Genomic DNA, 26,834 nt, shown 5'->3' with positions numbered 1-26,834 from the left:
AGTTATTCTATACCACAGGTGTAGAAGCAAGACCTTTGAAGCAAGACCTTTAGCTCTGGCATTGGTCTTAAATTATTTATTTCTTCACGTTTTGATTAAAAGTCCAATTTTGAGACATTTTTGAGCTAAGATATCAACGTTACAGCTGTTATTTTTTGCAGTCAGTCAGAGAAAAAAAAACTAAAAAATAATGGTCTCTTGAAATTTACTTGACTACTTAAGAAGAGACATTCATGAAAAATACATTACATATTAAATGGAAAGTGAGAACATATAATAAAAATGTCTACAATGTATTGGTAGCACTGAGTGAGCAAAAGGCCCATGTTCAACCCAATTTGCAGGGATTGCTCAATCTTATGTAAGGCACAGCTCAGTAATTGAACAGTAAATGCTTAAAATACATTATTTTTGATGATAAAAATGTTAAAAATTATTTGAATCATACAGAAATTGTATTTATAGCACAGATCAAAGGACAAATAATGATTTTATCTCATGATGGCAGGTGAGAATGACTTGCCTCTCCTGACCGCAAATCCCTGAAACAAGTCCAAATCAATAGCAATGGCTCCTAATGACAACCAGAGGCCTTGTGAAGCAAAATGATTGGTCTGTGCATGAAACTGAAAATTATTTACAATAACAAACATGCACTGATATCTGTTTGACCAAGCTTTGGATTAAATCTAATAATATTGTAAATAATGATCAATTGCTAAGACCGATTGTTTAACGTCATCAGGAGCCATGACAAATAATTTGAATTGTATGTATTTTTTATTTAAAAATAAAAATAGTTTCATTAAAATTACAGTTGATAATTTACTTCATGGTTATGGTATATATACTGTCATCCTGCCCAGCACAACAAATTGTACCTATATATAACAAAAATGTACCTTGTGGTAATCTAAAGCAGGGGTTTTCAACCTTTTAGGACACAAGCCGGTCACACTTTATTTTGATGGTCCGTTTGTTGAATTTAAGTTACCTGCCAACTAACTCTCATTAGATTGTAAGTAGACTGTTGGGGTTAGAGGTACAGTTGGTATAAGTTGCAAAGTCTCTTATAGTCGGTTAAGTGTCTGTAAAAGGAGCAATATCAACAGATATTAAGCAGACAGTCAATATTCAAATGGACCATCAAAATAAAGTGTTACCCATACGCCTTGAAGTTTGTTCAATTTCACTTGTGCCTTCCCACCAGCCCTCCCGCGAGCCAAAATTGTAATTCATGTGCAAACATCATTCACATATTACTTGCTGTGTTTTGTGCATAATTACATTGAAAAATAAATATATAGCTTACCTCATTCAGGCTGTGGACAACATGCTAATTTGTTGTTAGTTTCCCTGACGTGACTAACTGAAAATAATCTTCCACTGTCAATAAGCGTGAGCCATAGCATATTGCTTTTGAAGTGCGTACAGAAAATGCTGCTTCACAAAGCCAAGTTTGCAGATCACTGACAGTGTGGTTGAGTTGAACATTGAGTATGTTTACATGGACTCCAATACTCTGACTTTAATACGTCAATACCCTGATTAAGAATCTACCATGTAAACAGCGATTGTTTGATTATATTAATACGGCTAAAGTCATAATTGAACTAAACAGAAATGGAATTAAGTCATGTGGAGTATGCATATATTAGTGGCATTATTGAAGTAAAAACTGTTTCGTATGACCTTTAGCTGCATTTTGCGACAAGATCCACAAACACAGCTATTAGTAAAGGATACACACACACACACACACACAAACACACACAAGACGTGAAATGCAGATTTTTTTTTTCTTTGAATTTAGAGTGCTGTATTTAATTCCATTAAAACAACACTCTTCCACCAGTCAATACCATACTCATGCCCAATACCCTGGTTTGTCATGCAGGGGCATGAACAAAATGTTTATGAGTGAAAGTGCTGAACTGAAGTTAAAGTGAAAAATTAAAGATGAAACACCCAAAATTACACTCTGCAGGAAATGTGGATAGCCTGGTGACGCAACGTTCAAAAAGCACTTCACGTAAACACTTTAATCATATTATTATCTTATTCAAATTAAGGCAAATAACTACTGATGTGTTTGCAAACATAGTCAATAGTGTCTTCAGATTAAGTGTAAGATCTAAAAGGGCATCCTGCTGATTTGGTCCAGACGGCTCACCGATTCTACTTTCATTCACCATCATAATTTTTAAAAATTACCCGGTCCATTTTATTTGTATATATTTTATTGAAATGCATTAACACTACTGGTGCCTTATAGTTAGCTGTGGAACTAACGTTAATTAAATTAAATTTAATTTAATTTAATTAAAAACCTTTAAACGCATAAAAATCATCATAAGGCATCATAATTTACTTGAGTACACGCCTCAAATTCTCACGCCCACCTTAATAGGTGTTGGCGCCCCCCTGGTGGAGTGCACCCCACAGGTTAAAAACCCCTGCTCTAAAGGGACAAAAATGTGGTACCAATGTGGTTTAAGGTGCCAATGTGCACTTTTTGGTTAAAAAAGTATAACTTTTGAAAAGGTACCACCCAAGTGACAGCTTTGTACAATTATGTGTACAGTATAGTTTTGTGCATTTAATAAAATATGCAACGAAGGGAAGCTAGTGAAGTGCTATGCAGGTCAAACTTACACTATGAGATTAAATTAATAATAATAATTAAGCTGTTACCCAGAGATGGGTTGTGGCTGGAAGGGCATCGGCTGCATAAAAATGTGCTGGATAAGTTGGTGGTTCATTCCGCTGTGGCGACCGCAAATTAATAAAGGGACTAAGCCGAAAAGAAAATAAATGAATAATTAAGCTAAGCATCAGCAAGTGAGTGGTGTAGAACCGTCGGGTTACACTTACAGTATATAACTTCAAAATGAGAAGTGTAGTTGTTTTTACTCAATACTATGAGATTAAATTGACTTCAAAAACAGTTCTCATTGAAATGGTAGTATAATAATCTGTGTTTGATTTGCTTGTCTTTTTTTTCCCTCCTTTTACTCTGTTGGATAAAACAATCTTTCAAAACTGTATCGGTGTGAAGAGCTGGTGAGACATCCTGTCAAAATTGTCCCCGTTACATCATTGCGGGCCTGTTTTCCTGTCAGGATTACAGGAAAAGTAAAGTCTGCCCACAGCTGCCATGTCAGGATGGCAGTTTAGTTTTTTCCTCTCGGGTGTAGATTAACTCTGGTTCGTCGGATAAGCCACGTCCTTGAAGAACAATGATTTACAAGATGGCCTGTGCATCCATGGCATTGTGGAGACATGGCGGGGGGGAAAAAACATACTAGCCAATGAGAAAGCCATTGCTCTTGTTCCTTATCTGACACATCGTCCATTATTAATGGAATACTGAATTACTGTGGCTCAGGAGAGGCCGTAATGGAGTGAGAGATGGAGAGAAAGCACATCGAGGAGACTGGCGTAGTGTACAGTGTAACTGGATCTCTAATTTCTTGTTTATCACCTGGAGAAAATGCACTTTCCATTGCGCTCTATGAGATGCATCACACCGGTGTGACTGAAAGATAACACAAGCTCATTTCTTTTGGGTGTTGCTTAAGGAGTGCATATTTAATGTGGCTAATATTTGTGTTTGTAATACAGCATTCATTCTTGTGTGGCATATGAATGTTATGAAGTGTTGTGAATTTAAAGTAATCTCCCAGGTAGCAAAGAATTCTGGCTCAGATTTGGCATAAAGCTGGCACAGCAGGCTTTTATCCGGCACTGGCATACAGCATGTGGGCTAAACACGGCCTGGGTTTGGCAGTGGTGGCACTGTCTTTAAGGTGGCACACATACTTTGGGCCAGATTGAAAATGTTGTATTTGGCCCAGATGTTAAAAATGTATATGTGGGCCACGTAAGTTTGGCCTGTCTTAGCCCACATTTAAAATACCTAAAAAGATAATTTTTGATAAAAAAAATCTACCAATTAGATCGCTTTGAGAAAAAGCATGCACTTAGTGTGCCTAAAGCGCAATGCTTCATGAGTTTATCAATTTCATTGCAATCGTGACACACCAACCTATCGGGCCCAGTTCAGGTCCAGTTATGAGTCATTAACTTGGCTGAGACTTGACCCAGATATGGTCCTTGTTTGGCCCTTGTTTGGAAGAAAGACTTGGTCCAGTCATGTACCGTAATTCACTGCAGCATGTGGCCCAAGCAAAACCTGATTGTGTGGGCCAGAGCTGGGCCCGAAAAAATTTTGCTATGTGGGCTGTTTTTGCTTAACTTGCAAAGATTTAACGCATAATACTTAAAATACAATAGAAGCATTACTTTTTAAGAGTTTGAGATCAATACCTTTTTTGTTGTTGTTTTTAAAAATCATATGCACAACAAGTTTGTGTGTGTGTATGAGCAATATTGCACAAGTAGCAGTATGATGGCTTTATATTGGTACTGGAGGGAGGCATGTGCTAATATCCCACCAGTGATGATATACATATATAAGTGTGATATAAGCGTGATATTGCATTTATACAACAGTTTGACAGCAAAATCGTGTTTAAAAAAGGAAAATCAAACACGGAGAGTCTAAACAATACTTTTGTACAAGGAATGACTTCTTTCACCATTCACATCTGCAGCTGACCATTAAAACAGCATGAACCATTGCTAACTCATCAACGTCATTTTAGAGTTGGTAATTAAATGATTCTCTAGCGTAATATCTAAAATGAAGACAAAACAGGGGATTTTGCTCACATTTTAAGATGTTGAACAACATTTTAGGGCTGAAATGCCATCAGTCTACAGAGATTTCCTCGGTATTTCTCTTTTGCAATTGGGATATCACAATATTTAACCTTGAAAATGCCAAAGCAAAACAAACACTTCCAGATTACTATGGTACAAATACAGCACAACACTTTCTCCCCTATGCACTTATCTCATTTGTAGTCTCTGTTACCATCCTGTGGTGGAACATCAACAGGCTTATGGCCGCAGATGTAAAGAATCTCAGAAATTATAAATATTTAAAAAAGGCACTATCCTTATAAATAAACTGCATAGTTGCAATTTAAACATGTCTCAACTAAAAAAAGTCTCAAATGTACATTATGTTGTCCAACAGCTGCAATATTTGTCAAACTGTAGTGAGTTTATTGATCTGCTGTCACTATATGTGTGTGGAGTAATACAGAAGGGTGAAGAGGCTGTAGTTGTACGAGTGCTGTTATTGCAAAATATCGCACAGCTATCAGCCAATCAGATTCGAGAACCAGAGAGAACTGTTTTGTAAATATATATATATATATAAACACAGAGAGGGTGGTGAGAAGAGATATATCAGCATTAACTGCAATTGTAAAATTTTATATTGTTATCTTGGCTGATGATGGTTGTATCGTTTAATATTTGTTTTTCAATAAATTGAAGGATATTAAAGGTATATTTTGTTTTAATTTGACAAACAGAAAGTAAAAAATATATCACTTTAAGGTAGAAAAAATTGATATTGTCTTTAGTTTTACATTTAATCAGTTTATTGCATCTCGTCAAAAAAGAAATTATGTGGGCTGGTTTTTCAAATAGTTTCAGTAGGTCATTAATGCATACATCTCAATGCTTCAATCTGTTCCAAAAACCATTGTAATTTAAACAGCACTCAAAAACCGCAGTAGTTTTATGAGTGCTCAATGATCGGTAAAGCAGCATGGATCATAAGAAGACAGAGGTCACATTACCATTATTAACTTTAGATCACTGAGAAGAGTAAAACATTCCAATAGTATCTGGATGCAGACTTGGGTTTGCACGCTGAGACTGCATATCTCAGACTTGCAATGTCAGACACAATGCACTCAATGGAGCTAGTGAGATCACTGTGAGGAGTAGGGTTAGGGGTGGGGTTAGGTGTGCACATTGAAACCATTGCATGAAGCTTAGCTTGCAACTGCACTCAGTCTGCATCTAAACATTCAGGATACTCTATATAAAGTTATATTTCAGCTTTTTGCAAATGGACAGCAACTCCAGTAGCACCCCCACCCCAGTTTATTTTTCCCCATTTTCTGTTTAACAGAGAGGAGATGTTTTCAGCACATTTCTAAACATAATAGTTTTAATAACTCATTTCTAATAACTGATACATTTTATCTTAAATAAATAATATTTTACAGTAAATAATATTTTAATAGATTTTTTCAAGACACTTCTATACAGCTTTTAAAGGCCTAACTAGGTTAATTAGGTTAACTAGGCAGGTTAGGGTAATTAGGCAAGTTATTGTATAATGATGGTTTGTTCTGTAGACTTACAAAAAAATAGCTTAAAGGGACTAATAATTTTGACCTTAAAATGGTTTTTACAAAATTAACTCCTTTTATTCTAGCCGAAATAAAACAAATAAGACATTCTCTAGAAGAAAAAATATTATCAGACATACTGTGAAAATGTCCTTGCTCTGTTAAACATCATTTGGGAAATATTTTAAAAAGAAAATAATTCAAAGGGGGTCTAATAATTCTGACTTCAACTGTACATGCATTTTTGGGAAACTTGCATGAAATTAGGATGAGCGTTTAAAGCTTTAAACATAGGGAATGCTTTTAAGAGCTAAGATACGTCGCTATTAGTAAACCCAGTCCAGTTTGGATCAAAATTAAAATTAAAATCCTGCAAACCCCAAGCATTTGAATGGTGTAGGATTCTTTAGAACGTTTTTTGTTAAATAATAATAAATGCCGCTATATGAGCTCAGCATGTTGCATGTTTAATTCAGAAAGTCACATCAAATTCTAAGGCATATAAAATGGTTACGTTGCAATTTAGTCCAGTTTTTATTTTTAAAAAATCATAGCTCTATTGAGTACAGTTATAATACATGTTCAATCAAAAATGGAACAGTAGGTGATTCAGGTATTCATACAGAAAATGTGCACACTGTGCGAAGTACACTGTATAATACAAAAACCGTAGGAGATTCTGAACAAAGCCTGTATCATTGATGTGTTTGGACAAGGTCATTTGTGACCTTCAGATTTAACTGATACTATTTGTAAATGTCAGGTTCAACAAGAGTGCTTTAAATAACCAGAAAGTACTGTTGTTCTCTCCGGGGAGCAAAGTGATGGACGGTGAACTTTTTGATATAGGTCACAGATGAATGTAAAACTTAGTTTTAAAGGGCTTATATTATGCTTTTTCCCATAGTACTTTTCATGTAGTGTGTAATTTAGCACTGTGTGGTGTAAAATGTCTGCAAAGTTTCAAAGATCGTATGCACACAGACTGTGGTTTTGATTCTGAATTCCTAAAAAGTGTTGTCAGTAATTCTTGTAACAAATCTAAGCAGGTTTATTATATATTTGTATAATGTCAGTATACACTACATGACCAAAGTCTTGTTCCCTATGCAAATTTTAGGAACAACAAATAATAACTTGACTTCTAGTTGATCATTTGGTATCAGAAGTGGCTTATATGCAAAGCAAAGGTGACTGCATCCATACATCTCTGCAATTACTCAAATAACTCTTCAATAAAGTCATCTGGAATGGCAAAGTTTTTTGGATTTATTTGGATTAATTTTAATGCCTCCTTTTTCATCTTACCCCAGTCATGCTTAATAATGTTCAGTCTGGTGACTGGGCTGGCCAATCCTGGAGCACCTTGACGTTCTTTGCTTTCAGGAACTTTGATGTGGAGGCTGTAGTATGAGTAGGAGCACTATCCTGCTGAAGAATTTGTCTTCTCCTGTGGTTTGTAATGTAATGTGCAGCACAAATGGCTTTAAACATGAGGCTGTTAATGTTGCCATCCACTCTCCAGATTTCTCACAAACCCCATACTGAATGTAACCCCAAAACATGAATTTTCTTCATCAAACTTGACTGATTTTTGTGAGAATCTTGGGTCAGTGCGGGTTCAAATTGGTCCTCTGTGGTATTTGTGATGCAAAACCTACCTTCTGCCACTTTTCCAAATGATCAACTAGAAGTCAAGTTATTATTTGTTGCACTTACAACTGAGATCAATGAAAAGACGTTTGTCTGGTAGTATATGGTCCTCATTGGCTGCAGATGTCTGGAAGAGTTTGGTTTGTGTTGCTGAGATTTTGAGAAGACGCTGTTTTCTGATTTTCTGTTTACAACTAAGAGCTGAAATTCAGATATGATAATGAGTATTTGGTTTCCAGCACACACTGCAAGTGGGCGACCAATCACAACAGACTGGGTTATGATTTGACCAATTAGAGGAGGTCAGACTCCTAAAATAACCATTTCATAGACTGAGAAAGAAGTAGCTGATGATGTTATGTAAGTTATGAGAAAAAATATGATTTTTGACTTTAATTGGATGTAAGCCTATTATAAACGCTTCAAAACTCAATAAAAATAGTATAATTAGGAGACTTTAAACTTGGTTTATCTGAGCTGAGGTGATTGTAATGCACATTCTCCAAGGAGTTTGTGATTATTATCCAGCTTCTGAAAAAGATATTGAATTTTTTTTGTGTCCGATGACGACGAACCACAAAATGGCTCGCAATTATTTTTGAGCCCCCATTCGCTATACACTCCTAAAAGAACATAAAAGCGTAATTCATTTTTCATGCGCCGCACTCGGGCGCTGGGTTATGGTCATGAAACATTAAATATCTGGCTAGTCATGAAGTAAAAATAGTTCTGAACTCAGTGCTTACAGCCGACGGTAGATTTCAGTCTGCCATGTAGAAATCAGTCTGCATAGCACATCGTCATGAGCTTGACCTCGGCGTCCTCACACATTATAAAATCACAATGACAAACTTTACTGCAGGCTTTTGAGTTGCTTATACATTTAGCTTCCTTTCTGAGCGTCGTTTCTTTTTTTAATGTATTTTAGATCATCTTCATAAGCAGTCCATACACCTTTATGTTCTGTCGTAAGCTTAAAATGAGCTTAGAAATGAGATGTTGCTCTCTCTGAACATAATTGGCACTTGAGGAGTCTTGACGATTTCTTTTCAAGGCGTTGCATTGCCAGTGTGATGTTGAAAGTGTGAGACATAGCATTTTGAGCTTTCCTCTCGAATGATTCTTTTATAACAGCGTCTAAAGAAAGAACTGGAATTTAAAAAAAAAAAAGAGCTTTAGAGGATGACAGCGAGTGGGAATCGTAATACCATATGTGCTCCATATAGACTGACCTATTTACATAGCAATACATATGTTTCTTGTCTTGCCATGCTGCAGATGTGCAAATATTAACATGCATTTTAGATCATTCAGACTCAATTTAAATCAATTCAGATTCAATTTCTGTCTCGTTAGCCATATTCAAGATGTTTTGCATTTGGATGTTAAATAGTGGCTTTGAAATTATTTACAAATTTTAGTAAAGAAAAGGAATCAGTTCCTGTATGGTGAACTGAAAGTCATGGGTTTGCATTCAAACTACAGTTGAAAACAAAATTATTAGCCCTCATGTGAAATTTTTTTTTTTAAAATCAAGTATTTCTCACGTGCTGTTTAACAGAGCAAATAAATTTTCACAGTATTTCCTATTAAATTTTTTCTTTTGAACAAAGTCTTGTTTTGGCTGGAATAATGTTTTTTTTTTTCAATATTAGCCCCCTTGAGAAATATATATTTTGAACCACTGTTGTCCAATGACCTGCATAACTAACCTAGATAAACCTTTAAATTGCACTTTATAATTAGTAAAATATTCTATATTGTAAAATTACTTACTCCCAAGGCCATTTTATATCGAAGTTGATATTTAGCCACACCATATTGGTGTTTTGTAACATCTTTGTATCATCTAGTTTTTATGAGGTGGGTTGTTAGCCTAATGCTCAACCCCCGACCTGGAGGATGGTTCGAGCCTCGGTTTCCCCCACAATTCCAAAGACATGCGCAAAAGGTTAATTGGGTAAGCTAAATTATCTAGAGTGTATGAGTTTTTCCCAGTGATGGGTTGCAGCTGGAAGGGCATCCACTGCGTAAAACATATGCTGGATAAATTTGTGGTTCAATCCACTGTGGCGACCTCAGATTAATAAGGGACTAAGATTAATAAGGGACTAAGCTGAAGGAGAATGAATGAATGAAATCCATTGTAACTTACGGTTGAGTTGGCTTAATGTATTGTTGATAATTATGTGCATAACTAATTTACCTAATAATTTTAAAAGCAATGGGTTTACTTACTTAAAGTAAAGCAAACTAATCGCTGTTTACAGCACTCGAAAAATGATTTTTGCATCTTGTTCAAACTACTTCTTTAAAATAAGCTGAAACAACACAATTCTGGAGATGTTTTTGGGACAAACTTATTGTTTTATGTTCAATCCACTTAAAAAACATGAAAAATAGCTGTTTGGACAGAGCTGTGTGTAGGTATAGTGTGTCCACAGTCATATTGGAGTAATAAAAAGACAATACGTCTCTTTTTTTTTTCTAACGTTAAAATAGGATCTAACTCCCTCCCATTTTGAGGCCCACCCAACATGACATAAATTCGATTTGATTGGCAGCCGCATATTAACATGTCTCCATAGTTACGCGTATAATCATATCAACAAGACAGGACGTGCACAAAGCAACTGGGATTAAAAGATCTGTTCAGCTCACTGTGATCATCAATCATCATCAAATGTGATCAAGAATGAGTTTTACAAGTTTAAAACATTTTTAAAACAGGGCATGTTTGTAATGAATTACTGGGATTTTACCGTTTTTACTATATCATCACAGCCAAGTATCAGTGCAATTATAAAAGAAGACAACTCGATCCCAGTTTGTGGACCGTGAATCAGGTTTATTTTGTACATTAACATAACGGATATCCATACAGCAGAGGATATTAACATGTATTCTGTCACATTTGCTGTGCAAAAACAGTAAAAAGTTTGTGCGTGTGTGAACTACATGGGAAAACTAGGTTGCTGTTGGAAGTGGTGTTCAGCAGGGGGTGCTCAACCTGTGGTCTGTGAGTCCTAATGCCCCAGTAAAGGTAAAGGAGACACTACACTGTCAGGGGCTTCTGTCTTTCGGATGAGACGTTAAACCGAGGTCCTTACTCTTTGTATTCATTAAAAATGGCACTTCTCTTAAAGGGTAGGGGTGTAACCCCCGGTGTCCTGGCCAAAGTTCCTCAGTATTCCCTTACTCATCATGGCCTCCTAATCATCCCCATCCCCCGAATTGGCTCTATAACTACCTCTTCACTCCACCAATAGCTGGTGTGTGGTGAGCACACTGGAGCCGTTTTCCTGCGGCTGCCGTCACATCATCCAAGTGGATGCTGCACACTGGTGGTAATGTGGAGAGACCCCTCCCCCCCCACCTCATGATTGTTAAGCGCTTTGGGTGTATGGCCATACACAATAAATGCGCTATATAAATACACACATTACATTACATTACAAACTTGTAAGGTCATTGTGTGTGACACCTTGCGGAAAGACTTGAATTAACTCCACAACAAATACATCAAATAATCATTGGGAAAGTTCTTACTGTAGCATTTCTCACCAACATTGTGTGAGATATGCTTTCTTCATGTCTGTCACTGTGCTGTTTATCTGACGCAGCCGAGGCGGAAATTGAGGCTCAGTCTGGCAGGCACGTGGGCAGTACTAAAGGCAAAGGCAACAAAACAACTACATAGTGTTCAAAGCAGAAAATTACAATATTAATAAAGATAATCTGATATGTGTTTTAAGGTGAAACTTTACAGACACATTCTGGAGACACAAAAGACTTCTCTTAAATCTTGAAAAAAGGGTAAAATAGGTGCCATTTAAACTAACTTAATTGATTTATGTTGGGACAACATGAATGAATTGTGTGGGACCCTGCATTTTTTTACAGTGTGTGTATATTTTGCATTGCTTTTCTTATTATTTTAAGGAATTAACAAGACAACTTTATATTAATATTCATAATACTACAAATTAGTGTTGTCATGATACTGGAATTCGGTACCAATCGGTACTGAAATTTTAAACACGTCAATTTCCCAATGGATCGTTTTAAAGCTGCGAAGATCAGACGATTCATCAGCAGATCGCTCTTATGTCAGATTATAGACATAGCAGCTGATCTTTACGGCTTTAAAATGCTCCAGTGTTGGAATATCAATCACAATCTCACAGCAATTCGTAACTTTTTGATTTAGTGGCTAATTCGTATAAATTCGTACAATCTAAATTATACAGTTTAGTACGATTTGCTCATCACCCAATGACGGTTGGGTTTAGGGGTGGGGTTAGGTGCCACGCCTCCTTTAAAAATTGTACAATTTGGTACAACTCAACTCGTATGAATTCGTACGAATTAGCCACTAAACTGACAAAACATAATATACTTACTATTTCTCGTGAGATCAGGCTGGAATATCTGTTGTTACACACATATTACCTTCACGGCCAATCACAACTATTTCTATTGAGCACAGAAACACAATGGCAAATCAGTGGTATTTAAGAATGTGCTTAACATTTCTCAAATGTTAGCAGGAAATGGACGTGTTTAGTTTTAGGACTGATTGAAACCGAATTCCAGTATCATGACAACCCTACTACACTGGTACTTTATTGCACAGGTCACTACAAGTAATTCAGAAAAACTATTTTAAATTCACAATGCATTCAAATGCATTACAAGGCTATTGATAATTCGGCTATTTTCAATGTAGAACAAAAGAGAGATATTAAATCAGAATAATGAAAGCAAGTAGACGCAGCATGTCACAGATCAGCTCGACGCTCTGTTTGAATGTGATTCTTTAGTTAATCTAATTGTCTTGTAATAGAGAAGCGAGTTAAGTTAATTACTCATTTGTTTTTTTCTGGACCTTTCGCCACTGAAGCAGAGAAAGAAAGAGAGAGAAGGAGAGAAATATATAGAGCAGCCAAAGAAAAGAGATTCAATATCAGAGGTCTGTTGCCTTTTCCAGTTGGCACGGAAAGAAATGCCTAATGACAGGGAGCATCGGCAGCAGTTCCAGCACATTTCTGGCAGTGTATTTACACGAGTCGATGCCAACTTACACTTGATTAAAGTAACATTGCACGGACTGGTGGTCATGCACTCTTGGCATCATCATCCAAGCGGACAAAAAAGTGTCAGCTGTTGTTACTGTAGCTCATCAGTTTAGTTCCCAGATAACAAATCCTAGTGGAACGAGGGATTATAAGTGGTTTTAGATAAAAAAATGCATTGAAATTGCCTGTTTAAAAAGACATTTTATAACACTAAAGTGGAGAATTCTGAAAAAATCTGAATCTCTGATCAGCAGTGGGTAGATCAAGCATGTTTCAACGGCAAAAGATGAGGAATGTTAGGGAAACGTGCCAGTGCCAGGATGCCAAGATGATGCCTTGGCTAATATTACACACTTGTATCCAATGCTTTTCTACATTTAAACTAATTATGAAAGCAGAAAGTATAAACGGTGCATCAGATATACAGTGGCATTTTTGAATGCTCCGAGATCTTTGACACAGATGGTTGTGGCATATGCATAATTTCAGCTGAAAACACTTTAAAAGTGCCCTTTGGTCAGTTGTGCGATCGCGCATTTGGCTTTCAAGTCAACATTAAAAGGTGCTCGTGACCCACTTTTCTTCTGTAATCTGATGTATTTTTAGAAAATATGTAGGATGGGGGTTAATTTTGTTCATCGTATGTTAAATAAAATGGAAAAAGTGTGTGTGTGTGTGTGTGTGTGTGTGTGTGTGTGTGTGTGTGTGTGTGTGTGTGTGTGTGTGTGTGTGTGTGTGTACAGTTGAAGAATTATTAGCCCCCCTGAATTAATAGCCTCCTGTTTATTTTTACCCCCAAATTTCTGTTTAACAGAGAAGATTTTCTAAGCATAATAGTTTTAATAACTCATTTTTAATAACTAATTTATTTTATCTTTGCCATAAAGACAGTACATAATATTTTACAAGATATTTTTCAAGACACTTCCATACAGCTTAAAGTGACATTTAAAGGCTTAACTAGGTTCATTAGGTTAGCAGATTAGGGTGATTACAGCCTGATCTCATGGGGAAACGTAAGTATTATACGTTTTGTCAGTTCAGTGGCTAATTCGTACGAATTCGTACGAGTTCAGTCGTACAAAAACGTACGATTTAAAAAAGGAGGCGTGGCACCTAACCCCACCCCTAACCCCAACCGTCATTGGGTGATGAGAAAATCGTACTAAATTGTTTAAATTAGATCGTACGACTTTATACGAATTAGCCTCTAAATCAAAAAGTTACGAATTGCCGTGAGATTGTGTTGGTTATTAGGCAAGTTATTGTATAATGATGGTTTGTTCTGTAGACTATGGGGAAAAAATAGCTTAAAGGGGCTAATAAATTTGTCCTTAAAATGGTTCTTAAAAAATTTAAAACTGCTTTTATTCTAGCTGAAATAAAACAAACAAGACTTTCTCCAGAAGAAATAACATTATCAAACATACTGTGAACATGTCCTTGCTCTGTTAAACATCATTTAGGAAATATTTAAAAAAAGATAAGAGCTAAGAGATGAAAGATAATAATTCTGATTTGAACTGTACACTGCTTATAAATATATATATATATATATATATATAAGAGGAATTTATGACATGACATTTTCTCCATCTTGTTATGATTAGATTGCACAAATTAAATAAAAAAATGTTTTAAATTAAATTAAAAACAGGGCATAACTGAAAGAAACTGCAAACTCTTATTAACAATGTATAATTATTTTTTTAAAGTGGAATGTTAAAGTATATATTGGCTACTCAATTCAACAGCACTTAATATTTTTACAGTTCGAGTTGTTGACTGACTAGTAGTTTATTTTTCACATTTAAACTGATAAAACACAAAAATTAAACAAATTGTGTGGCCAATAACAAATACTTTTATAAAAGATATTATTTATATATTCATTTAGAATTATTGTTATTATTATTAATTTTATTTTATTATTTTTTTGAAGGGGGCAGGGTCTCATCTTCCTTCTTTTTTGTCCTTGGCTGATCACATTGCCTGGATGTTACAAGTGAAGTTATTATTAAATATAATAAATAAATGTTCTTCAAAATTCAAGTCAGTTTTATTAGGTTTCTTTTTGTTTCCATTTTTAAATTGCCATGTCAGAATAAAAACACTTTTTATCCAGACTGGAGTTATTATTGCGTTTCACAAAAACAATCTCCTTCCTACAGCCTAAAACACATGATACTTGACCATTCGCGCTCACTGGATGCACACATTTCACCAATATTGGTTAAATATTTATTGGTTATATGAGAGAGGCTTAATTGATGAATCAGGGAACGATACACAACACACCAGAAGACCATTCAGAGAGTGGTTTTGGATAGTCACGCCTCCATTTTCAAAGGTTTGGGTTTCAATCCTTCTACGCTGAAACGAAACCCCAGAATTGGTTGCAAACAATTTATTTTGGCTGAATTTAAACAAATTCAATTTCCTAATGTTCAGCTTAATTTGTTTGTATGAATTGTTTGCAACAATTTGCACTGAGCCATTTGTTCAAGGTGAAGCATGTCTTTTTTTTTTTTCAATTTTGTGAAAAGGTGATGTCGCACATTTTCATTATGTGTTCAGTCTAGCTTTTAAAATGGCTAATTCAATTGTTTTTAGTGCATTGCTGCTGAATAAATACACTTTAAAGGTTTTATTTACAACAAAAATACTATGCAAGTCAAATAAGGGATCTTATTTTGTGTTCAACATAAGAAAGAAACTCAAACACATTTTGAAGTGAAATAAGGAGTGAGTAAATGATGGCTGAACTGTCATTTTTGCATGAACTGTCCCTTTAAAAGTGCATTTTAATTTATTAAGTTCTGGTTTGATTTTTACTTTTGAAATGATCTGCAATATTTTCAGAAGCTGCAAAAAATTAATTCATTTTCCTTTGGCTTAGTGTATGATTAATCAAAGGCCCCCACAGCAGAATGAACCAATAAGCGGATGTCCTTCCAGCTAAAACCTAGTACTGGGAAACACCCATACACTCCGCCATTCTCACACACACACACACACACTACGCCCAATTTAGTTTATCCAATTCACTTGTACCCAGGGTGCAAACTACACATGGGCGATCAGGGGGGGTGGACTTTTTTTGTTAAGCTTTCAGTGAATTAAATTTATCTATTTATTTAAATCACATCAAATTTATTAATAAAACGTATTTAAGTTTTCAGTGTTTTGAGCAATAATAAATGTATTCTGACCTAGCGTAACCTGATTATTTCAAAGGTTACTTGCTCAGACTATGAGCCTAATATTTACTTACTAGGCCATATGCAGGGGCAGATTTAACCTATATGCAAGGTAAGCGGCCACTTAGGACCCCAGGAAATCGAAAGGCCCCCAAATAAATACCTTGAAGTATAAATGATACCTATGAATTATATATAACATTGTTTTCTATCATATTATGTATGGTGAGGGTCTAAAAATTTTATTTGTGTCCCCCACCCCCAATCTTGGACCAGTCCAGCAGTCAAATCAGTAAAGATTTACTCATAAAAACAAAATAGTTCATTTATAACTGTTAGTTGTGAATTCATTTTTAGAAAACAAATAGTTTTAAAGGTTTTAGAAGATGTTATGCTTTATATGTTATTATTATTTTGCATTACGATAAAATGCAGAAAAGGAGATCGAGTGATATATGTATAAATTTTTTAAAGAAGTATAATTTATATAAATATAGAAATATATATCCCAAAAGTTCAAAAAATGCATCTTTTGTACTTTAAAAAAAAAAAAAATATATATATATATATATATATATATATATATATATATATATATATATATTTTTTTTTTTTTTTTTTTTTTTAATAAAATTTTTTATATAAATTTTTTTTTTTTATAAATTTTTTTATAATTTTTTTTTTTTTTTTTCAAAATCACTAAATCCGCCCCTGGCTATATATAAATATAAACACCTATTTTACAAGAAAACTGTCTTGTGACCACTTACGATATCCATCGCTGCTCTAGATCTGCTGGTTTAGACACTGTGGAATGATTCTTGCAAAGACTGATTGGCGTATGAACCATTATACGGTTTAAACCATTATAGGGGTGGTCAAATGTAGGTTTGTATTATCTATTATTTTAATTAATGATGTTATTAGTTAAGATACAGATCTGGGAAAACTATTTTTAACCTAATTTATTAATTAGGGGGGTAAATCCCCCCCAAACCTCCCTGTAATTCGCACCCTGCTTAAACCACATGTTTTTGGACTGTGGGGAAAACTGTAGCACCCAGAGGAAACCCACATGAACACTGCGAAAAATTCATAAACCAATTCTTCATTGTAAAATCTTTATATTTTTTGTGAGTTTTTTTGAGTCCTTAAACTGATGAGTTTCTGTGAATGAACCTGAATATTTCCACAATACTTGCACTCGTCTTCAAAGAACAATACTTTGACAATCATGTGACTTTCTTCTCTGTATGAGTTGCTTTTAAATTCTGTTTGCTCATTGAACTTTTTTAATGCAATGCTGAACCAGATCTGTCTAAAGGACTCACTTTGGTCTGCCACACTCTAACCCAAAGCATTTTCCCTCTCTTTTATTTTCTCTAGCTTTCAAGTAAGAGCTACACTTTCCGTTTGAGTTGAGCAGCTCATCCCTCCATCCACCATGGCAGACGAGTCCGACATGCGCAACGAGCTGAATGACATGCAGGCCAGAGCCGATCAGCTGGGCGATGAAGTAAGTACACCTTCAACCTCCAGGTCTATAAATAACCCCTAAATACGACAACAAGTGTGTATAAATAGACCCGTCCCAGTGTGAAGGAGAATGAACACACCATGACTTCCAGACACTCGGATTCACATAGGAGTATCATGCATGGAAATAGATGCCAATTACATATATGACATGCGAGTTCATATTTGGATTTCACATATACAGTTAAAGTCCGAACTATGTATATTTGTTCCCCAATTTCTGTTCAACAGAAAGATTTTTTTCACCACATATCTAAACATAATAGTTTTATTAATTAATTTCTAATAACTGATTTATTTTATATTTGCCATGATGACAATACATAACTGGGTATTTAACAAGATGCTAGTATTAAGTATGCTAATATATAGCTTAAAGTGCAAATTTTCCAGGCTTAACTAGGTTAATTAGGTTAAATAAGCAAGTCATTAAATATCAGTGGTTTGTGCTGTAGACAATCGAAAAAAAAATAAATTGCTTAAGTGGCCTAATAATATTGACCTTAAAATGATTTTAAGAAAATTAAAAACCTGTTTTTCTTCTAGCCGAAATAAAACAAATAAGACTTTTTCCAGAAGAAAAAATATTATAGGAAATGCTGTGGAAAACCCCCTTGCTCTGTTAGACATCATTTGGGAAAAAATTGGGGGGGAAAATCACAGGACATCATTTTGACTTTAAATGTATATGCAAATTACATAAAGTAAATCACATGCAAGTTCATTTCAAAATATTACACAAATGACTGCTTACATGTATTTTTTTCAACCATTGGAATTACAAATATGTGATTTTAAAATTGATTTTTTTTTTTCAACGCAATTTTTAACAGTTTTATAGCTCATTTCTACAGCTGGGTATTGTTCAAAACTCTGGTACCGATATGATACCGGTTCTCAATTGATACTTTTTAGATACCTATTTTATCAAATTTGTTTTACATATTACATCATTATATAATACATCTATTTTTTATTGAATACAGTCAAACTCTTTAAAGCATAAACAAACAAAATGTAGCCACAAAAAAAGAAATAATTCACCTAGTTTGCCAGCATCAGTTTATTTATTTCAGTTCAGTTGCTTTTGTCAGATTTGCCGTCATACACACTTGGTTCACTAACACTGACTTGATTTATCCATATCCGTTTGTTAAGTCGTGACATATCAGTGATGTATGTGATACTGTTTCCGGGTCCAAAAACGCTACTCATTTGAATAGACTAGTTATTTGTTGTTGATCACTTTTTAGTCCTATCACACATTAAAGTGAATTTTATATAAAATCATAGTGTACACAACAGTCTCTGGACTTGCTGTATCACAAATAATATAAAATATTTAACAATTTATAAAAAAATTAATCACTTTCTAGCTATAGGATATTAGGCATATATATATATATATATATATATATATATATATATATATATATATATATATATATATATATATATATATATATATATATATATATATATATATATATATATATATTGCGATTGTGATTTTCGAAAGAATTACATCGCTTTGTAAACATTTATTATTAGCATTAAATGAGTCCTCTCATATGGTTTGATACAGCACTTGGACCCGGAATGATTTCACACTTAACAAGCAGATTGCTATCACAATTTGGTACCGAATGTACCTGGTAGTATCAAGACAATTCGGTCGGTGGCTAAAAAGCATCAACCTCAATATCTACCCTACTCTTTTCAAATAACTAACTTCTTTTGTCTTTGCTATGACAGTACATCAGTGGTTCTCAAACTTTTTTCATCAAGTACCACCTTTGAAAAAAATTGTCTCTCCAAGTACCACTAAAATGAGCAGTATTGAAATACAGTAGCGTAGTAGGCCCAGTAAAGCAGCTACAACTCTGCACAGTTAAAAAACCTGGCAGATTACCTCAGAAATATAGGCTATATATAATATATGGCATATTATATACATAATTTTTAATAAATTTTTAATTATTTGTAGCATGTACATGAGATATTTCATTCCTCCGTGTACCACTAAAAGGAAGCCCGCATACCACTAGTGGTACACGTACCACAGTTTGAGAACCACTGCAGTACATGATATTTTACTATTTATTTTGCATGATACAAGTATCCAAAAAAATGCTTAATGACTTAATGACTAAAATGACATTTAAAGGCTTAACTAGGTTAATTAGAAAACTTAGGTCAATTAAACAAGTCGTTAGACAATAGTATTTTTTTCTTCTATCAGGAAAAAATAATAATAATGAACTTAAAATTTGTATAAAAAATATTCAAAACTGTTTTTATTCCAGCCGAACATAAAGAAATAAGGCTTTCCTCAGAAGAAAAAATCTTATAGAAAATTTCTTTGTTTCATTAAACATCACTTGTAAATTAGTTTTAAAAAGATAAAAGATTTCACAGGAGGGGTAATCATTTTGCCTCCAACTGTATATAAAGTAATTCCATTGGATGAAAACTATATGTAAATGGTCATGTTTGCAAATTTCAAAATAAATGTTGCATATATGATGTATTTTCTATATATAAAAACCAAATATGAACTTGTATATCAAATGTGTTATTTGCATACATTTCCATATGTGTATGTCATATATGTTATTTGCATACTTTTCCATTTATCAGATTTCTGTGTAGTGTGAAAGACAGAACATCTATAAAGAGCTTGAATAAGTCTGTTTTGTGCAAAAAACAGAAGCATCTCTATATTAAGACTGCTCGTCTGTTTGTGATAGAGAAAGCGAGGCTGCTGGCGATCGGGTTTCTCGCTCATCACAGTGTCTGCACTGTGGGAGATCTGAACTGGCTTTGATAGACCTTTAATCACACTGATCTCCTGCTGAACAATCATAACTCTGACACACGACGGCATGCGGGAGGGTTAACATGGCTGATTGAGCACGTCAGCTGAATCGCAGTGCACATGGGGGAATTATTAACAGCGTCACAGTGCAGTGGCTTTTATGACGGGTCAGTCTTTATTTTGTTAGGCTCTCCTCAGTGGTGGATGAAGTACATCGATCAAGCACTTAATAATTTAATAAATACAGCTAGTTTAATAAAATAAAATTCCTGTAAATGTCCATGTGGGTTCAAACCTTTTTCAAATCTAGCGCACATTGTTATTCTTTAGGTGAACAATTAACTTGTGCAAGGTAATCCACTGAAAAAAAGTTTTAGTAATCTTCAATCAAATTTTCATCATCTGCTACTGCTTTTGGAGTGGCAGTCCTTCTGTCGATGTCTGTTTGACAGCTTTAGACACAATATTCTTGATCATGCCCCTCTTACCGTTTGCTATGAGGGAATGATTCATATAAAGAAAGACACACCCCTGCATAATATTCAATTTCAGTTGGAAGTACATCAACTTGCTGAAATGAAAGTCTAAGCAACTTAGTTCATGCAGACTTTTAGTACAAGATTAACATATAAAAGTGCTTTTTTGTGATGTCAAAAGTATACATTAGAGGAAGCTTACATATTTAAAATTCAAAAAAAATAATTTAATGTTTAGCTTAGGGCCATACCACCCTGGGAATGCCTGATTTCATCTGAACTCGGAAGTAAAGCAGGGTTGGGCCTGGTTAGTTCTTGGATGGGAGACCGCCTGGGAATACCAGGTGCTGTAAGTGTTTTGAATTCCTTTATTTGGCAGCTAATACACTTCCCCGTGTCACAGCTCTGCTGCTAGTATCTTTAGGGGTGACGCAGTGGCGCAGCAGGTAGTGCTGTCGCCTCACATCAAAAAGGTCGCTGGGTCGCTGGTTCGACCCTCGGCTCAGTTGGCGTTTCTGTGTGGAGTTTGCATGTTCTCCCTGCGTTCCAGTGCTCCAGTTTCCCCCACAGTCCAAAGACATGCTGTACAGGTGAATTGGGTAAGCTAAATTGTCCGTAGTGTGTGTGTGTGTGTGTGTGTGTGTGTGTGTGTGTGTGTGTGTGTGTGTGTGTGTGTGTGTGTGTGTGAATGTGTGTGTATGTGGAAGTTTCCCAGAGATGGGTTGCAGTTGGAAGGGCATCATCCACTGTGTAAAAATGTGCTGTATAAGTTGGCAGTTCATTCCGCTGTGGTGACCCCAGATTAATAAAGGGACTAAGCTGACAAGAAAATGAATGAATGTCTGATGTCTAAAAGCAGTTTTTAATTTTTTAAAAACCCTTTTAAGGTCAAAATTATTAGCCTCTTTAAGGTATATTTTTTTCAATAGTCTACAGAACAAAGAACTTGCCTAATTTCCCTAACCTGCCTAGTTAACCTAATTAACCTAGTTAAGCCTTTCAATGCTACTTTATGCTGTAGAAGTGTCTTGAAAAATATCTAGTCAAATATTATTTACTGTCATCATGGCAAAGATAAAATAAATCAGCTATTAGAGACGAGTTATTAAAACTATTATGTTTAGAAATGTGTTGAAAAAAAAACTGCTCTCTGTTAAAGAGAAATTTGTGAAAAAATAAATGGGGGCTAATAATGCAGGGGGACTAATAAAACTAACTATAAGTCACAGTTTGTATTATAGCCCCATTAATCCTCCTTGTAGGGCTGCATTCTAAACAAACAATATTATAACAGTAGAGCAGCCAAAATCCTACATGGTCCATGTCAGGAGAGAACCATTATACGGGATAAGTCTGTCACCAGATCCAAAATTGGGCATTTTCGGAGACACCTCAGAAATAGGAGATAAATATATATCACAGGCAGTATCTTTGTGTATGATATTAGCAAAGAAAATAATATTACAAAATTGGAAGTCAGATTATGTGCCTGTTTTCGAAATGTGGGTTAGAAGCTTAAGTTTCGTGTTGCCCATGAAGGAAATGCGATATGGGATGATAAACAAACTAAACACATTTTTAAAAATCTGGAGCCCAATTATGTTCTTTATCAGTAATGCTAACTTGTAACTCTTTATAAGTGAGATTGGTCTGGAGTAAATCGAATTGTGGAGCCTATGCATTTCTCTGTAAATTATTTTTGTTTCATATTTAATTCTATTTATTTCCTTATGCTTTCTGGATGATGTATTATGTTGTATCTGACTATTTGTATATTTTGTAATGGCCTTTGTAACCCCCCTTTTTTTTTTTATGTAGTTTTTTTTTTTTTTTTTTTTCTGTTTATGTTGTTGATTATTTCTTATGCTAAAAACAATAAAAAGATAAAAAAAAAAGCAAAAAAAAAAAAAGCAGTGAAGCCAGACATGAACAATTAATGAAAACTTACAAAGAGAATTATCATTTTGCAAAATAAGACAAGGAAATAAATCAAATTGCAACTTTGTAACTTTTTCATTTTTGAGCTGTATGTTTCTAGAAGTTGGATATGACCAAACAGTCCCAAAACACAGCAAAAAAGGTAGCTTGTGTTGCTAAACAGACCGCAATTAGGATTTGATTCATCAGACATCACTTATATAGAGTACAATACATTTTCGTTTGTTTGTGTGCTGTTTTGTGTCCCAATCTGGACTGTAACCCAGCCAGGCGAGAAAATAATGGATGATTATTACAAATCATTTCGGAGCATGCACAATATTGTTTCTGTTTTGGCCCAAAATTTTCATTTTTGTGCATCCCTACTTGCAATTAGTTAAATTTACAAGATAAACATTTTCCATTGGTCTTTAAGAATGCACTTTTTTGTGTAAATTTAAATTGTCAAGTAAATCTGACCTTTTTCCCTCCTGCATTTTAACATTGGAAAAAAAAAATACCACACTTCACCTTCAAGCCCTCACAATGACAAGGCGGTGTATGGTTCCATATGATCTACTGTATAACTCGTCCTGATGGCTCTCTAAAAAGCAAATCGGGATCTCAATAATGATCTTTAATCCCAGCCTATTATTGAGCGTCCTGTGGCGCTGCACAGTCATATTTCTTCAGCTCAGACATATACACTGGACTGGAATGGCAGAGCTTTAAATATTCATGAGTGGATAATGCTATCTTGAGCTTTCTTTGAAGGAACAGGAAGGAAAAGGGGGAACAGAAATGGCTGTACATTCAGCTCAGCTTGAACTTGGCAGCCATTAGTAACGTGCTGTCGGAACTGATATTATGAATATTATAGCTTCGTTCCAACTGTGGTGCTCAACACAGAGCATTCATGTAACATTATGAAGAAGCAAACGATGTATAGTCACACTTGCTGTAAATATTAAGTGTTTTTTCTTTTTCTTTTACAGTCTTTGGAGAGCACTCGACGCATGCTGCAGCTGGTCGAAGAGGTGAGATATTAATTTAGTACATAACGGAAAGCCATTGTGCGTTTTCTTTTATGATGTTGCACATAAAATCTAAATTATTGGAGGATATATATTTTTCCTTGAAAATTGAATGTATAAGGTCATCAACATATTTCAGATTAAACAGCGGGGAAAATAAGTCTTCAACACGTCACCATTTTTCTCAGAAAACATGGTTTTAAAGGTGCTGTTGACTTAAAATGTTCTCCGGATGTTGGTAACAACCAAAGAAATCCATATATGCAAAGAAAACAAATCTAATTAGTTTACAAATTAAGTTATGCATAATAATTTAAAATGACGCAGGGAAAAAGTCAACACAGGCTCATTCTGAAAACGTAGTCCTGCGGACGTTTCTGGAAACCGCAAATTATGTAGCCGGAGGTACGGGCGGTATGACGCCCTTCCTTTTGGCGCTTACCGGCTGACCGCTTACTTCCGTGTGGAGGGCTTTCCCGCTGCAACCAGTTTGTCCAGTTAGCTCGTCATGTACGTCAACAGACTTAAGACGCAGAAAGAAGTTGACAACCAGGTTCGAGTCCTGGGAAGAGCGGTTCCAGAAATCAGAAAATGTGGTAAAAATCAGATGAGGGATTATCTTTTTCTCGACGGCTTTTGTAAACCGTCGGCTAGGTTTAGGGAAGGAAGCAGGCGGGTGGGTCAATCCATAAAATTGGCTGTGTTTAGGGAAGGAGGAGGGTGTGTTGGTCGATTGGCTGGACACCCAGTCAATCATTCAGTCATTCAGTCGGTTGACAGTGGCCTCTGGTGGGTTCACGTGAGAACGGCACTGGCCAGAGGCATTTAAAATTTTAAAAAAATGCACACAGCAGCCTCTTGCGGTTTCTCGAAAGCAAAAACTGCAAAAATATACGTACCTCCCGGGACATATTTTGCTGTCTCCAGAAACGTCCACGGTACTACGTTTTCAGCATGCGCCTGGGTTGGAAAAAGTATTGAACACAAGAAAAAAGGCAGGTGTAGAAAGGCAGTGAAAGCCCAGACAGCAGCAGAAATCGCTCAGTAGTTATTCAGCAATCCTCCATTGTAAATGAATATTAGCTGCTTCAGTCCAACATCTACATTAGCAGAATGATGAAGATGAATCCAGGGTGGACATTTCAGCAAAACACTGATCCAAAACACAGCCCAGGAAACTCTCAAATGCTTTCAGAGAAGGAAAATCAAGCTGTAGAATGGCCCAGCCAATCACCTGACTTGAATACAACCGAAAATACAAATTAAAGATCAGATTTGATAGACGAGACCCACAGAACCATTAATATTTTTACACTCTGTTGAAGTCTGTAAAAAACTCAGACCTGAGCAATTCATGTGACTTGATTCTCCATATGAGGGTCGTCTTTAAGCGGCCATCAGCAAAAAATCCTTTTATATAAAGTATTAAATACATTTCAGTAGTTCAGTACTTACACATAACTATTTTTTTGTTTGTTTTGTTTGTTTTGTTTTTTTATGTCCGTATTGTTTAGGTTTTTATCAAAATCTGGTTCAATTCCATGTCAACAGCTCCTTTAGAAACATTATTCCCAAGTTTGTTCCCCGCTGTATATACAGATAATCACCACCTAAATTCTCAATTTAACAGATTTATCCAGTAAGGTAATTTTGGGTAAAATGTTAAAATGTTTTTTATTTTTTTCCTATAAAGAATAAAACAATTTTCCAATAAAAAATATTGTCATTTAGTCTTTATTCTTCAGAAAAAAAAATGTAATTGAAAATCTGTTTTATTGCTATTTTTATTCCAACTTCAGAGGGTAAAACAACAAAATATTAATACAAACATTTGTTATTTTATGCCAAAAAATTAATAAATTTAGTTTTAAATTTGGTGTTATCAACACACAACCACAAATCATAAATTATCAAGTGTTTTTTTTTCATATCTGTATAAATAATTTAATTGCATATTAAAAAGACACAAATATTACAAACTGTCATCACTAGTAGAGATTCTAGGTTGACTGTATATGAAGCGCATTAATGAAACCATTTTTTTATAAAGAGTTTGGTTTTCGTCTTGTTTTCATGGTCTTTGAAGGTCAGAAATGGAGACGATGAAACAGCACCAAATTTCCGCTCTGATAAAAATCAATAATGATTTCAGAGAAGTTTCATCTATGTGTTACTGATAGGGCAGCAGCGAGAAGCAGCAGAGAAAACCAGTCTTTCTGGTGTCTAATAGGGATCAAACACTCCTGACCCCACGTGTGAAGATGAAACACTGTTCAGAAAGGATGGGGATTTGGCATTGTGAAGACCAGAAACCTGAAATTTTAGGTCGCATGAACCCATTTTATCTAAAAACTGAAAGCGTTTTAATGCATTTTGCCTTTTCCTGTTCACAAAAATTGTTTTGAAGACCTGAAAGCTCATATCTTTGAAAACTGATATGAAAGTGCAAGTTATTTAAGGAGCTACAGTTATATTGTGTCTGTTTAAACTTTAGAAATGTGACACAGACACAAATCAATGTCTAAAAAAATTGGAAAAGTAAAATATGTTTAATTTGAACTAATATTCTTGCTTGGGCTTAGCTATTAAAAAGGTGCTGTTAACTTGAAATCTAAAGGTGCTGTTGACTTGAAATTTTCCCCGGATGTTGGTAACAACCAGATAAATCCATATATGCAAAGAAAACAAATCTAATTATTTTACAAATTAAGTTATGCGTAATTAAATGAAATGATGCACTGAAAAAGTATTAATAGAAAGGGAGGGAGAATCTTTCAGTGGTTCTTCAGCTACCCTCTTCCCTTTGTCATTGTAAACTAATTTAATTAATAATTAGCAGGATGA

General features: G+C 35.0%; 1 protein-coding gene and 1 non-coding gene across 6 annotated transcripts in view; both read left to right on the top strand.

Annotated features, from left to right (window-relative positions):
• Positions 1-26,834, top strand: part of snap25b (synaptosome associated protein 25b) — an 87,415-nt gene that overhangs the window by 30,673 nt on the left and 29,908 nt on the right. For 3 of the 5 annotated variants that reach the window (NM_131434.2, XM_068214327.1, XM_073926957.1), the window contains exons 2-3: positions 17,596-17,725; positions 23,952-23,993. In NM_131434.2, the coding sequence (NP_571509.2) occupies positions 17,654-17,725; positions 23,952-23,993 (114 nt within the window). In that variant the 5' untranslated portion in view covers positions 17,596-17,653. The remainder of the gene's footprint in view (positions 1-17,595; positions 17,726-23,951; positions 23,994-26,834) is intronic. The other 2 variants (XM_073926955.1, XM_073926956.1) reach the window with 1 other exon arrangement.
• On the top strand, positions 21,277-21,395 carry LOC137488168 (5S ribosomal RNA). Its single transcript, XR_011007109.1, has one exon. It is a non-coding gene; the product is annotated as a 5S ribosomal RNA (ribosomal RNA).

Source organism: Danio rerio, chromosome 17 (genome assembly GCF_049306965.1).
Source record: "Danio rerio strain Tuebingen ecotype United States chromosome 17, GRCz12tu, whole genome shotgun sequence".
In the NCBI taxonomy this organism is placed as follows: Eukaryota; Metazoa; Chordata; class Actinopteri; order Cypriniformes; family Danionidae; genus Danio; species Danio rerio.
This window is presented reverse-complemented; position numbering and strand designations above follow the sequence as displayed.